We start from the raw sequence: 13,765 nt of genomic DNA on the forward strand, positions 1-13,765 counted from the left end.
TGATTTTTTTCTTAAGGTCTCACAGTTACCAGCTCTCTTGAGATTATATAGTGGCTTTCTATTCTTTGCATATTTCTCCCCTCCCTCACACACACACACACACACACACACACTTCCTACTCAAAACAAGACCCAGCGAAACCCTCTGCCCACATAGTTATAATTCCCAAGAGAACTTTCATATGCCTTTGTTTTGGGCAGTGACAATGTGCATATGTTTTGATTTCAGGCCCCCCCTATTGGTTCTCATGCTTCAGTTTAATGAAGACAGACCAGCTATTTAACTCACCAGTTTCAGCAAGCTATAACCCAGCTTCTACAGTTCCTTTGACCTTGCAAGTTGGAGTGAGATTTTTTAACATGTTGTCTATTCAAGGATATTACTGAGTAAATGTTTTGGTTTAGCAAATACACACCTTTTCCTATTGGTATTTGGTTTTAAAAGTGTAAGGTGTTTGGACTCTTTTATAAAAAGCATAAGAGCAAGATTAGTAAATTAGATAACTGCTAAGAAAAGGACCAGCAAAGTTACCCCTGAGTTAAGTCAGTAAGAAAAAGTCTAAGAACAGTGGAAATAGACAGATATGTTTTTGTACTTAAGTCATTGCTCACAATTAAAATTAATTACAGCTGTGCTAAAAATAGAATATCCAGAGAGATACAATAAAATTGATTCAATTAATTTTCTGTTTACTTGTACATAAACAGGTTTCTGATGAAAAATATTGCTGGATATTTTGCAAGAAGTTTCTTTAAGCCTTTCCTGTTCTTCCTAAATAGTATTGCATGCCTGAAGAAGGGAAAAGGAAGTTTAGGGCAGTGCCAGTCAGTCAGCCAGTCAGTCAGACTGCTATCTTTAATACAGAGACGTAACAACTTTTGCTTTGAAATTTACATGAATCGCAAATCATCCCTGTCATATGAATCCAGACACTTCACAGTTTGAAGAAAAAAAGGTGACCCAAATGAAGAAGTTTGCCACAGATAAATGAATTATAATACTGTTTGGAACTGAAAGGCAACAAGATTCCACCTTCTGGAGCATAGATTTCATGGATTCAAATTTCAACATTGTGGTTGTAACTGGTAAGATTTTTATTTTATTATTCTTTTAGCTGGAGATGGCATGCACACATGCTTGATCTTTGTCATAAACAGTTCCCTGGAGGGAAGACAGTAGCAAATGGTCATACTAACAATTCCAAATGGAAAATAACGTGCTGCTGTGCCTTCCTAAGAAAAATCAGATGCATGTCAGAGGAAACAGACTGCAGTCTGCCCTCTTTACTGCCATGCAGTTTGGTTTGTTGTTCATTCTCTCCATGTTTTAATCTTTGTTGACATTCTCTCTGATCCAAACCACATAGCTCAAGGCAGTGCAGGCTAGTATTAGATAAAGCTTACCCAAAAGGAGCTCTGAAGCAAGAAAACCAGGTTGCATCACAATGTCACATAGTCAGCGTCCAGATTTAGAGCAACACATGGCAAGTTTCAGGGTCTCTGTTTCATGGCAAGGTAAGGGAGATGTAAACAGGAGATGCTGCCTCATCACTACTAAACTAGACAATTAAATTTAAATACACCAAAGAAGCATGCCTGAACATGCAGCACAAGGGACCGAATTTGGAGCTTCTCTTGCTGGCTCTAACTACTGCTGAATCACAGTGGCAGAACCACCAGCTAGAGACTTCTGAGCTTTAAAAGGTTAAAGCTCTTAAGGAATGCTGCTACTCGCTATTCCTCTTGTTGCCACTGGCTCATCTAAAGGCAATCATTACACATATCTTGACATGTGAGTTGCTGGATAATTTTCCGCTGCAGGTCATCTGAGGACATAGGAATGAGGTTGAAGCTACATCAAAGAGATTTGCATCTTGCTGTTTTCAATTAAACACTTTTTTTTTTTTTTTTTTTAATAGCTGCAAGATGGGCAGAACTAGTTTGGCTTGCTCTAGACATAACTGCAATTGGGCTGAATGGGTGTGCAGGAGAGAACAAGAGGTATTTGCTAACCTCTTAAAAGGCTGACAATCTGGTTCTCTCCTATGATATTTAAGGCACTTACCCTTGATGGGCGCACTTCTTAACACGCTATTAGTTTTTCCCTCCCCTTAGATAGCCATTTAGGTGCAGAGATCTACTTGTTCGAATAGTTTGACTGGGGTGTCCCATTAAAGACACAGGTCCATCTTTAAGCTGTTAAAGAGATTATCACAGCATGCCTCTGTCACATTCTCACCTACTCTAATATAAACCTGCTGGCAGTGAGCCCAGTTTATTATATAGTGCTTAATAATATTCAGCCAGTTAGCTCTCCAAGTTGTTGCAGGTATTTCAGTACTGTAAAACTCTTGCATTTCATAATTTCTTTCACAGAACAATTTTATCCTAAGCAGTAGTTTCTTATGGCCACCACCAAGATGCATGTATTTCATTTTGAGCTATTTGATAACCTTATTATAATCCTACAGTTCTGCACACAGAGGTATGCAAACATGCACAACAATCACAGCTTCAAAATGGAGTAGGTGTCACTCTAATTTTGCTCTGAAAGCGGAGTGGGACTAGTGAGGGTTTATGGTCCCTGTTAATGTGAAATGAGTACTATTTCCCTTGTTACTACTCCATAGTACAAACTTAAACCTCAGGAAAACATTGTCAAAAACTATTAGCACCATCAGGCTTTTCATAATATTAAAGAGAAAAGATTGTGCAGTTATGAAATAAGTATTAACAAATTAAGAAATTCTTAAAGTCTAGCATTAATTAAGCTGTCATAAGCCTGCATTTAGGCTTAATTGTACCCCCATACAAGTACCTTCCACTGTGCAAAATAGCAATCATATGCTGTCAAGTATTTATTTGTTCATTTAAGGATTTTTAAATATTTAATAGGACTTATAGTATTAAAACCATTTCACAAACTTGTTTTCCTCCCACCCAGTATCTAAGATTTGGCAACACTCTGGACTGAGAACAGTAATTGAGATTAATAAAGATAGTAGGAGTTTTCCACCAAACTTTTTCATGACAAAATGCCCATCTAGCTCAAAATGAGGTTTTTTTCCCTTTTTATTTAAAAAAAGTCTTTCACAAAGAGGATGCATAAAATTAAGTTTAATACTTTGGATTCATAGTCCTTTTCCCTTTCCTCCTCTCTTTTCCTGTGGGGAAAAAAAGTGAAGGAAGAGATTTTGCCGAGCACCACAAAAAGCACGTTTTCCCTGACAGAAAGCTTAAGTTTTCATTACTTGAAATAAAATTGAAATAAAATTTTACTCTTTCAAACATTTTCATTAAACATGCATATCTTCATGAGCATTTAACAATAAGAATGGTACATTGACTGTGACCTGGGACTATTTAACACCAGATCTTTTAGTAGCAGTATTTCTATGGATGATGATCCTTGCCCAAAATCATGATTTACATGATCTGTCCTATTGGCTCCAGTACATTTACCAGCTTCAGTTAAGGTTATCTCATAAGTAAGTCTTGACATGAATAAAGATTGCAGGATTAGTTCTTATATCAGTGCACGCAAAAAAATGAAAATACTATTTCCTTAAGTGTTATAAAGGCTAAATCCTATCTAAAAATCTCAACTTCCATAACCAAAAATACGAAGATAAAGAACAAATATGTGTGTGCATACATGTTGGCACCTAGTCAACTATTGCAGAGCAAGCATAGGTTAAAAGTACCTTTCTTTTCAGGTTTCGGTCCCTTTAGACAATACCTGGTTAATTCTAGCTGGGAAGCAGTGAAGGTAAGCATTAAAAAAAAGGGAGAGAAGTGTTTTATTTTGTGGAGATCCCAATACAAACTGTTTTCAGGCTTTCCATTCCCTTCAAAAAAGTAATTTCTCATGACCCAAACAGAATTGTGCCTGCTGGAGCAGACTCCCAACATGGAAGAAAGAGGATAATTAAGAAGTGAAACATTGTTTTATTTGGAAGAATATATTTTTTGTGCTATTTAAGCACTTTTCAAAATATTATTCTTGATTTTCAAAAAGGGTATTTTTTACCCAGGGTTCCTTCTCTGCAACTAATGCATATGCCATAGGTTATCTCTGTCTTCAGTAAACAGATCATCTCATACCACAACTCATTTTATCATGTCTGTGTGAGGTGATTTCCTTCTCGTACAAGCGTAGCCTATTGAGTTCTTACTGCCTACTTCAGGAACACAAAACCTAAAGCATGCCAATTCTAAGTATGTTTTGACATTTCAGCTTTGGCTTCCACTGTCAAATGACAGTGAAGGCTACAGTTAAAACTGAAAACAAGGCCATTCAGATTTCTGCCCCCTCCATACACTTGGACTAGCAGTAACAGGTCTAAGATGGAGTCTTGAAAATTCCTGCTTATTTCCTAGATATGTGTATTAGAACAAATTTAGCTGGGTGATACAAAGACATGGTTTGGATACCTGCCTTTCAGCATAAACTTTTCCGTTGCAATTGTTTATTTTCAAATTATTGTTTGCGTGAACCCACATTTTGTGGGCCACACCAAAAATTTCCACAAACACATTATTTTTCTGGAACAGGATTATTAATTTTTAAAATATTATCTAAGTTTTAACAATAACATAACTTCTGTCTTTAAATATGTCTTACAAAATAAATACCCAAACATTGTATGTAAGAATATTTCTGCTACAATGAAGTAACTTACTAGTTTGGTACTTTAGTACTCTAGCTCAATCTAAAGTGTGAAAGGTCATAGTATATATGTTCAAACAGTAGGAACAGCTGCAGAGATTTGCTGAGTATGTGTACAAGTCGCATGCAAGGTTCATTCATTCTCCCTAGCACAGACAATGGCCTTTCCTTGAGTTCAGTTACTCTCATATTTATGAACAGAGTTATTTTGAGAGGGTCTTTCACACAAGTTCTTAGCAATTCCAAGGTAGAAAGAAGGTTAACACAATGAAACCTGAAACTAGTTGGGGAACAGTCAAGAGAGTAAAACTGAATGGGAAGATTAGTTCAATATCTGCAAGAAACAACAGATAATACTGGTAAAAATGAAAAGCAAGACATGTAAAACAAACTGAGAGGACTATGTTCTATTATGGAGACTGAAATAAGCCCATAAATATTTAAATTCTTCTGGACACTGAAATGAAAAAGGTAGCTATAAGAAAGTATTAGTAGTGATAGAAAGATGATGACTCTACAGGACTATAACCATGTTACAAGTTTTGGTGAAAGCTACTGAAGATCTGTCTTGAAAATGAAGTGCAGTCAAGCCGAGACAATTGAAAAACAAGGAGCTAGTCCATTTTTCCGGAGACCAAAGCTATAGCAACTCCACCAACCCATACATATTTTCTATTCTAGCATTGTTAGATGAAGAATGCTGAGTGCAGTTTGGTATTTGGTAGAATAAATCTATTACCCACTCAAAGTCATGAGGGATGTTATCCCTGTAGGCTAACAAGAAACAAAAATACTTCTATGATAGCTTTTCACACCCCAGTCATCACAGGAGACCCATAAATTACCTTAATTCCACCTTGATATGTGGCCTAAACCACAACTATTTGTCAGTTGACAGTGTTCTTGCTCATTATTTCCTGATTCCTATTGGTTCTAATTTTGGGTGCAAGACCATCCTCTTCTGGCTGAAAATAAAACATGTTCTTTATCTGCAAGCAAAACAGCCTAAAGCGAAAATGCACCGATGAGATGAGTTTTCTGTAACAATGCCATGTGCTGGCTATGCCAGGAAGTTATATAACAGGGGCTACAGCATTCCATAATGAAACAGATGTCAGTTCTTGTGTATGGAGGAGAACAAATCCATTTCCCTCTGATGTGACACCCTCTGTGTGGAATTAATTTGTATTCATACTGGGGATGCTACTTCGTTTTCCTATTCCCTGGCAAAGGTGGTTAATCCGGGCAATTCAGGGACATTTGCTGCAAATCTGGAAGTACTTTGAATTTTGATAGGCTTCTCCACACTAAATAGCAATCTCATGGTATTGTTCCATTGGCCTTGTTCACAAGAGTAGCCCTATGGTCTTCAGGAAGCTTATGCACATATATTAAAGTTAGCAAAATTTAGCGTTTATGTCTGGAAGTAATCCTGTCTTGACTTGGGGTTCCTGCATGGATCACTAAAGTGACATAAAGCCCTCCTGCCAAGTCTCTTTTCTGAGAATGAAGCAAGAGTACACTCCAACTCATCCTCAAGAAAGTACTGAGCAGCTAGACCAGAGCTACTAAACATGATTGCTCAGGCTTCATGCCTTTGTAGCGTTATCCAGAGCTATCCTAATTACTTCCTCAAAATGAACTGGGTTCTTATCAAAAGCCTGGATACCATGGCACCCTCAGTGATGTTGTAACGCCGATACATGCAATCTTAAGAATTCACATTCCAGAAGGGTCCTCATACCAAAAGCATCCGAAATCCTGTAAAAACACACATAACAGGAGTTCCAGGGTCCTAATTCTCAAAGCATAGTCTCACCCTTCATGCTTTTTGAAATAGAGTCTTTGCCAAAGAGCAATGACTTCACTTCTGTGAGCAATACTTGCTCTTACGCATCACTGCTTCCTTAAAATCCCTGTTACCAGCTTCTCCGTAAGATGCTCTTGCACTCTGCCTTGCTGATGGAATCAGCTGTTTTCCCAAACCTCTTTTCTTGCTGTAGGGAGGATCAGAGATTGATCCAGTGAGCACACACCCCATTCCAACAGTCACAGCCCTTCTATGCCCTCATTGGACACACAGAAAAATGGTTGTGTGACATTGTTTTTCTTACAAATTAACTATTTACTACTACCTTTTTGGTGAATAAGCCAATTCTCATTTTCTGAAATCTCCAGTAATCAGATGATAAATGTTAGTAAAAACTCTCCAAACCTCTATTTCTGTTGGTTTAGAAAAAGCATTTATTCTGAATTCTTGGATTTCTTATTGATACTATGTAGCAGTGCATCGTCCTGCATTGCCTCTTTTGTAATATGAAAATATAATTTTCCAAGAATGTGACAAGTACCCTGTTGTTTTTGCATGAACCCAGGTTCTCAGCACAGCACAAGATGACTCACAAGGCTTTCATCAGCATTGCATACACGGAGTTCTCATTCCTCAGCAAGTACCTCTCGAGTGTTCAGGGAAAAGGATAGTCAAATGGATCTGAAAGTACAGGTGAACCTGTCAATTCAGGGTCATTGAGAAAAGCTTCAGAGCTTTTATAGACACTGTCACATGGCCCAACATGGTTGTCTAGCACTAGAAAGACAGCTTCTCTTTTAGAAACCTGTCTCACTAAGTTTTTTATGGTTCTCATAACTCCATTCACCTGAAATACCCTCCTAAAATACACACGAAAGCTCCACCAGCAGCGCTTTTAACTCTGGAAGTGCAAGACCTTCTCTCTAAAGGAAAACACCCCCAAGTATTTACTCTGCATTTGCTGACAGATCACATTGAGTTACCATGATGTGTTAGTTCTTCAGTACCACATGGGACCCTCAGAATCCCAGATCCCCTGAATTATTTATTCCCTATTACAGATTGACGGTCCCACCTAATAACCCTGGATCTGACCCTGTTTCTTTGTCTCCTCCAGAAACTCCTGTATGCAACTTGGCAGCTAAACCACCTATCAGGGCAGTCTACCATCAAGGTCAAAGTCCCCAGTTAATAGGGTACAAATTTAAGTTGAGTGACAGCATTCATAGTAATTAAACTGTTCGTGCAAAGAACAGGTCACATTTCCAACTGCTTCAGGGAACTATGTTTGCTATCAGGAGATGAGGATCAGATCTCCGAGTGCAGTTTTCATCCTGCCACTGGTCATGTGGTCTTTGGAAATTTGACATCTAATCTCTCTCTCTCCCTCTCTGCTTTAGTGTCATCGTCTGTGAAACTAAGATGACATTGCTATTTAGTGCCTTCATTTCTGTTCTGGAAATTTCTTACATCCCTAAAGCTTTAAAAAGGCATCTGCAGGATTAAAACCAACCAACCAAACAAACAAAAAACCACCCAAAACCCAAACAAATAAACTTTGTTTGCAACACACTTGCAGACTGACTGGGTGGACTGAAAACTTCCGGTTTTCTTTCTGCACCAACACATGCTTTTTTGAATGAGGTCCACAAAATTAACACATGCAAGCCCCCTGCCCCCCTCACCCTTTCCTTGCAACCCAAATCAGTAAAAACTCAGACAAATTCAGTGAAATTTTCTGGAGTTTTCTAAAAGTTCAAGATGCTTCCAACATGCCATGTGACAGACAACCGCTGCATCTGAGCACAACGGTTCTGTGCAAATCACTGCTTTGGGGAGGGCTGTGTAACACCATGGGCCAGAACTCCAGTGGACTGGGACTACAACCATAACTCACCAACAACTCAAGGTCATCAGCTGATAATGCTGAATTTCATTTCCCTTTCAGAGGAACTTCCCAACAAAGAATCTTCATACTTTCTTTTGAACCACTTTCCCCACAAAGAAGTCCTCCAAAGCTTTTGTCCTCCTTTGAAGTTTCAACTACAAAAGACAGGCACTTGTTTACTGAATTAACTCACCAGTGTGAGCTCTAGTTTCCAGATGCAGTCATCTTCCTCTAACCATCTTCTGTCTCTCACCTTAAATGCAAAAATGGTTTTGGTTAAGGCTGAAACTTGGCTGAGACAAAGAACCTTTTTTTGCTGTTGTTGTTCCATGTTTGCACAACACCTGGTCTAATGGGGTGTAAGCCCATGGTTAGGATTCTTAGACAACAGAGTAATACACATTATTGACAACATGCTGAAATTGCTTAGCACATAGCAAACTATATTCCTTTGACACAAATTCTTAGCTCTTTGGTATTGGCCAGCTTCTGGTTTTGTCCTGCACAAAAGTATTTCTGCATGTTTCTCCCATGACAAATGGTGACAACAGAATGTCAATCCAGAGAGCATGAGAGGAGAACAGCCTAACAACTTACTTGAGTCTCCACATTCTGTATCAAAGTTATGGGTAGTTGAATCCTCTAAGCCTTACAGTCAAAAAGGAAGAATCTCATTAAACGTTAAAATTAAAGATACTTTAGAAAAGAAAATGCTAATTGTGAACCAGCTGGGGTTTTCTTTTTTGGAAGCTAAGACAGAGTACAGCATTCTTAAGCAAGATGATGCAATGGTCTCTCAAAGACTGTCAGTGCCCAGAGGAAAAAAGGCTGGCACTATTCTCCAAATGTGTTTACTTCCCTGCAGGCATTGTTTCCTTGCTTGTGTCAAATAGTTTATTGAGCACAGCTAATCAATGTTTCCGCTGACAAGAAAATTGGAACAGTTTATATAGAAAGCCAGTGTTGAAGGGCAAATTTCCCAGTTAACACAGCTTAGAACTGTGGGCCTCATCCACACGAGCATCCTTAGAGAGAAATGAAAACTTGAGAAGACAATGACATTTAATAAAATGCTACAGGTTTCTTTGGCTAAGTAGATACCTCTGCTGATGAGTTTTTGCCTATGCTACCCCATAGAAACTTCATCTGTACTCTCCTTTGATAGTGGTCTACTCAAATGCAACAGGGATTTTCAAAGACCATTTTACTTTTCTAGGACAAAGCTTTCTACCTCAGATGCCTTCCTTCTGCATCCTGCCATTGCAGCAGCCTACCTTCTACTTAGAGGCTTATGCCTTGTTTGTTAGCCCTACTCCACTGACAAAATAATTTCAAGTCCTTTCCACATGACATTTGTGCTCCAGACCATCTTCCAACCATCTGGCCAATCTGCTGCTTTGAAGGGTGCCTTTGTTCCTTTCACCTCAATCCTGGACATAATTTTTGCTTCCTTCGGGGAAAAGGTCCCGTGTGGAACTTCAACTCTATGTAAATGACAGAAAAGTGACATGCCAGTAACTGACATTTCCTTTTACTAGGGAAACATATGCTAGACCAAAAAAGAAATTAAACCTGTTCTAAATGTAACCTTCCTCAATGTTGACAGTCACCTCCAGCAGAGCTTACCTGAACCAGTTCAAGACAGCAGATCGCGTGTCACTTGAGTGGACAGCTAATGTGAATTCTCCTTAATTTCTGTCTCTTGATAGCGCAGGTTTATCTACTAGACCTTTCAGAGGAACAGCTCTTACCTATTATCAAAGCCTATTTAGATGCTTTCTGAGAGATCCTGTATTTCATGGTTCCCCATGGAGCTGTCCCTAAGCAATAACCACTCCCACCCATTGGAGACTGAGCATCTCTCTGGAAAACACAGCAATGGCTCCATATGGACGTGACATTAGGAAATTGTTTAGCACATTTTAGTCTCTTCCAGTTAAAAAAGGGGGAGCTACTACCAAACAGATGAATTTCACTGCTCTTTCAGATGTTTTCTTAGTTGGTTCAGCCCAATTTCTTTATCACAGCCTGAGAAATCCAATGCTCTTGCAAGTCCATGGTGGCTTTTTTGTAAACACAGGAGCTGTCCAAGAGAGGCCTTGGTAAAAACATCGATCTCCATATCATGCAGCTGCCCGTTGTTTACCAAAAAGCAAAGGAGCAAGTCTTCAAGATATGGAAAACTCTTCAGCCACTGGTGAGTAATTAGAAAGTTACTCTTCATTTACGAATATTATTATTCTGAGTGGATCTCTAAAAAGATCTCCAGAAGAGTATTGCACAATAAATGCATCAGACAGCTCTGGAAAGTGACTATTAAAACTGTGATAAAGGTTTCAAACTGAAATTTGGAGCACATAATAATTAGCATGCTGCTTTAACCCCATGCCATTTAAACTGAACAAAGGAAAAAAAAATCCACCGTAAACTGCAAAAAAGGTACCACAGCTCTGAAGTCCTGAGCTGACTAGACACAACACAAACAAACTAAAGCATAATCTTCTTCTCATTTAAAATCTCTTATCAAAAAGTTTTCTTTAGGCATGAGCTACAGCAAGACTCCCTACCTTGCAGCTAGTATTTCACATAATGCTTGGCACTATTGCATTACATGTTTTTAAAAAACAGGTCTCATTTTTAATTTCCTGTTATTCACTCTGGTGGGAAAAAACAGCTTACTGTTCACGTTGGGCTGGCTTCATCTGCTAAAGCAATCATCATCCTTGAGCAGTGTGGGAAGAACAAAGGCTACCAAGAGATGGATGCTTGTGGTTTTCACCCAGAAGGTGACTGTTGCATGCTAGATGGCCCGGAAAAGATTGAATCTACAATTAATATGAAGACTCTCTGGAAAAACGTTTCAGTGGAAGGGATTGATATAATCTTTTCCAGAGATGCGGGAAGGTAAACGTTGCATATCGGGGTCTCACAGCAAAAGCAGAAGTAACTCAACTCATTTAACCTTGAAGAATCTTTGCAGTCACTTTTCCTCCAACCAAAATTGCTTTAAAGCAAAGTCTTCAGAGGGGCACAAGTAGGAAATTGGGATAAATGTAAATTTTATGTAAAGCAGCCTTCATGAAAAACTACAGCCAGTAGATATTTTTCCATGGATTTGTAAATTCTAAAAGAAACAAGTTTCAACATAGCACACCCTGTGATTAACAACCCCAGTAAACCTGAGCTATTAAGAGAGTCAGAAAGCAATACTGACTAGTAGCAGATTTTAATCTATTTTTCCCAGCTGGGAGGGATACAAAATGTAAATACATACACTGAAGAACAGCGCAATTACAGGTACCTTTAGAATGATGTCTGTGATCTCATTATGTGTTTCAGTAGTACTGAAGCCATTTTCTATTATGCTAGTCTTCATTGAAAAGGAACACACAGAAAACAGAAAATGATCTCATTTAAAAAAAAAAACAACCAACCAAAAATCTTCTCATTTTGGCCCTTAATTTCAGGATTTGCACCTGCAAGTTAGAGGGTAGGGTGATAAGAAAAAACCCAGCCTCCAGATGATGAGATTGTATGACTTACACAAAACCCAGTATTGCAGTAATCTACTAGAATGGCGTGGTTGTAGTTTCCAGTGAGCTGCGTTGCCTTTCTTATCTCACATTGCTTATAGACACCTAGAAAAGAATGCTTCTTATGATTTTTTTTTTAAAGTTCCTTCTAGGTGGGTGTCTGAGAAATCAGCGATCAGATAAGGAACACGTTTCTCAAACTTGGTTTATTTCAGCATGTCCTTTATTCACTAAGCAAATATGTTTTCAATAATTTCATAAACCAGATTTGGTTTGGCTGCTTAAAGAATATTTAAATTTAATCAAAGTTTACTGTTACTTAATTCAGGTTTCTGGTTTTGTTTTGTTCTGAACATTGCAGGTATATCTGCGATTATACCTACTACGCTTCTCTGTATTACGGCAATGGAAGAGCAGCCTTCATCCATGTGCCTCCACTATCCAAACTGGTAACAGTGGACCTTCTAGGAAAAGCATTACAGACAATTATCTTAGAAATGTTAAAACAGTGTGGGGAAGAAAGAGAGTACGATGGATCATATAAGAAAAAAATGGGGATTTCTTAGAATGCAGTTCCTTTCTCTCTTAAATGAAGCATATCTAAAGATTATTTAAAAACCTGTTTACAGAAAGGATTTTATATTCCATGTTGAATGAAATTTCCTTACAAAACCCAAGCAACTGTCAAGATCTTTGTGGTGTAAAAAGTTTGAGAGAAAAAATGTATGAATGGCAGCATGTAGTGCTAACAATGATAAGGTTGCCTCAGATTTAAGAAGGCATAAAACTGGACTTAAAACATTTTAGCTGCTTAATCCCAGTTCTGATGATTATAAAGACATTAATGAAGACTTGCTGAACCAAGATGGGTGCTTACAGCCGTAAGGACATTCAGCATTAGATGGACAGAATAGGGGTCCCCTCAGCCCCTGCCCAAGTCCAGAGAGATCGTTCAGGTGTACAACGTGTCCACATAAAAAATGTAAATATGGGGGGAAACAAAACACACATATGGATCCTGTTATGTGAAGTGTTATCATTATCTCTTACTGACCTGCTCTAAATGCTGGTTTCCACATCAGAAATGGGCTATGAACCCAGGGTGACTTAAAAGAAAGTGAACAAGCTGGAATCCAGCAGGAATTGTAATGCTACTAGTAATTCGGGCTTCAGCTGCCCGAAAACACCACTTGCCCCAAACGCTCAGTGCCTGTCCCAAAGGAGGATACCGTAGTCCTTCCACAGAGCACAGCACAAAGACAACGGTCTTTCAGTAGGACAGGTCACGGCTATTCAGGGGCTTACACATCAAAATCAAAAAGCTAACTTGTCCCAAGAAAGGCAATCGTTGAAGCCCTGTGCTGTGGCACATTATGTTACAAAACAGGAAACAAATGAGACCCCAAATTGTAAAACTGAATCAGACAGTGACACGTCACTTCTGTGCTTCCCCCATGTCTTAAATACTATGTAGACAAGGACTGTGCCATGAAAGCTGGGTATGACAGAGGTTTACGGCATGTCCCCTTTAGCACACAGGGAATGTCAATGCATGCTCTCCTTGATAGCTAGTATCATGACAGACAAGGACGAGATAAAATTAGCAGGTATTTTTCAGAAAGAGTCACTAGAACAGGACAGCAGCAGCTTAATCTGGACACCTGGGATTCCTCCAGGGCAACAAAAGCCCATTCCTCAAGCAACACATCATTAAAAAGGACAACAGACAAACCTAACAGCACAGGCACACGATGAAGCTTTGGGCCACCATCGTGCCTTATTTTAGTCAACACTTCGATGACAAAAGTCAGAGGAACTGGAAATGCTGAAATAACGCTAGTTTTCTTGCCACTGTCTTTCCCAGT

At 38.8% G+C, this 13,765-nt stretch overlaps 1 protein-coding gene across 1 annotated transcript; it reads left to right on the forward strand.

Moving 5' to 3' along the window:
* Positions 1-1,052: 1,052 nt before the first annotated feature.
* Positions 1,053-12,466, forward strand: PGPEP1L (pyroglutamyl-peptidase I-like). The gene is made up of 5 exons (XM_010572304.1): positions 1,053-1,086; positions 3,717-3,769; positions 10,448-10,564; positions 11,042-11,271; positions 12,262-12,466. Exons 1-5 carry the CDS (start codon positions 1,053-1,055, stop codon positions 12,464-12,466), a joined length of 639 nt encoding a protein of 212 aa, XP_010570606.1.
* The last annotated feature ends 1,299 nt before the right edge of the window (positions 12,467-13,765 follow it).

Source organism: Haliaeetus leucocephalus, unplaced genomic scaffold, assembly GCF_000737465.1.
Source record: "Haliaeetus leucocephalus isolate CR32 unplaced genomic scaffold, Haliaeetus_leucocephalus-4.0 Scaffold339, whole genome shotgun sequence".
Classification (NCBI taxonomy): domain Eukaryota; kingdom Metazoa; phylum Chordata; class Aves; order Accipitriformes; family Accipitridae; genus Haliaeetus; species Haliaeetus leucocephalus.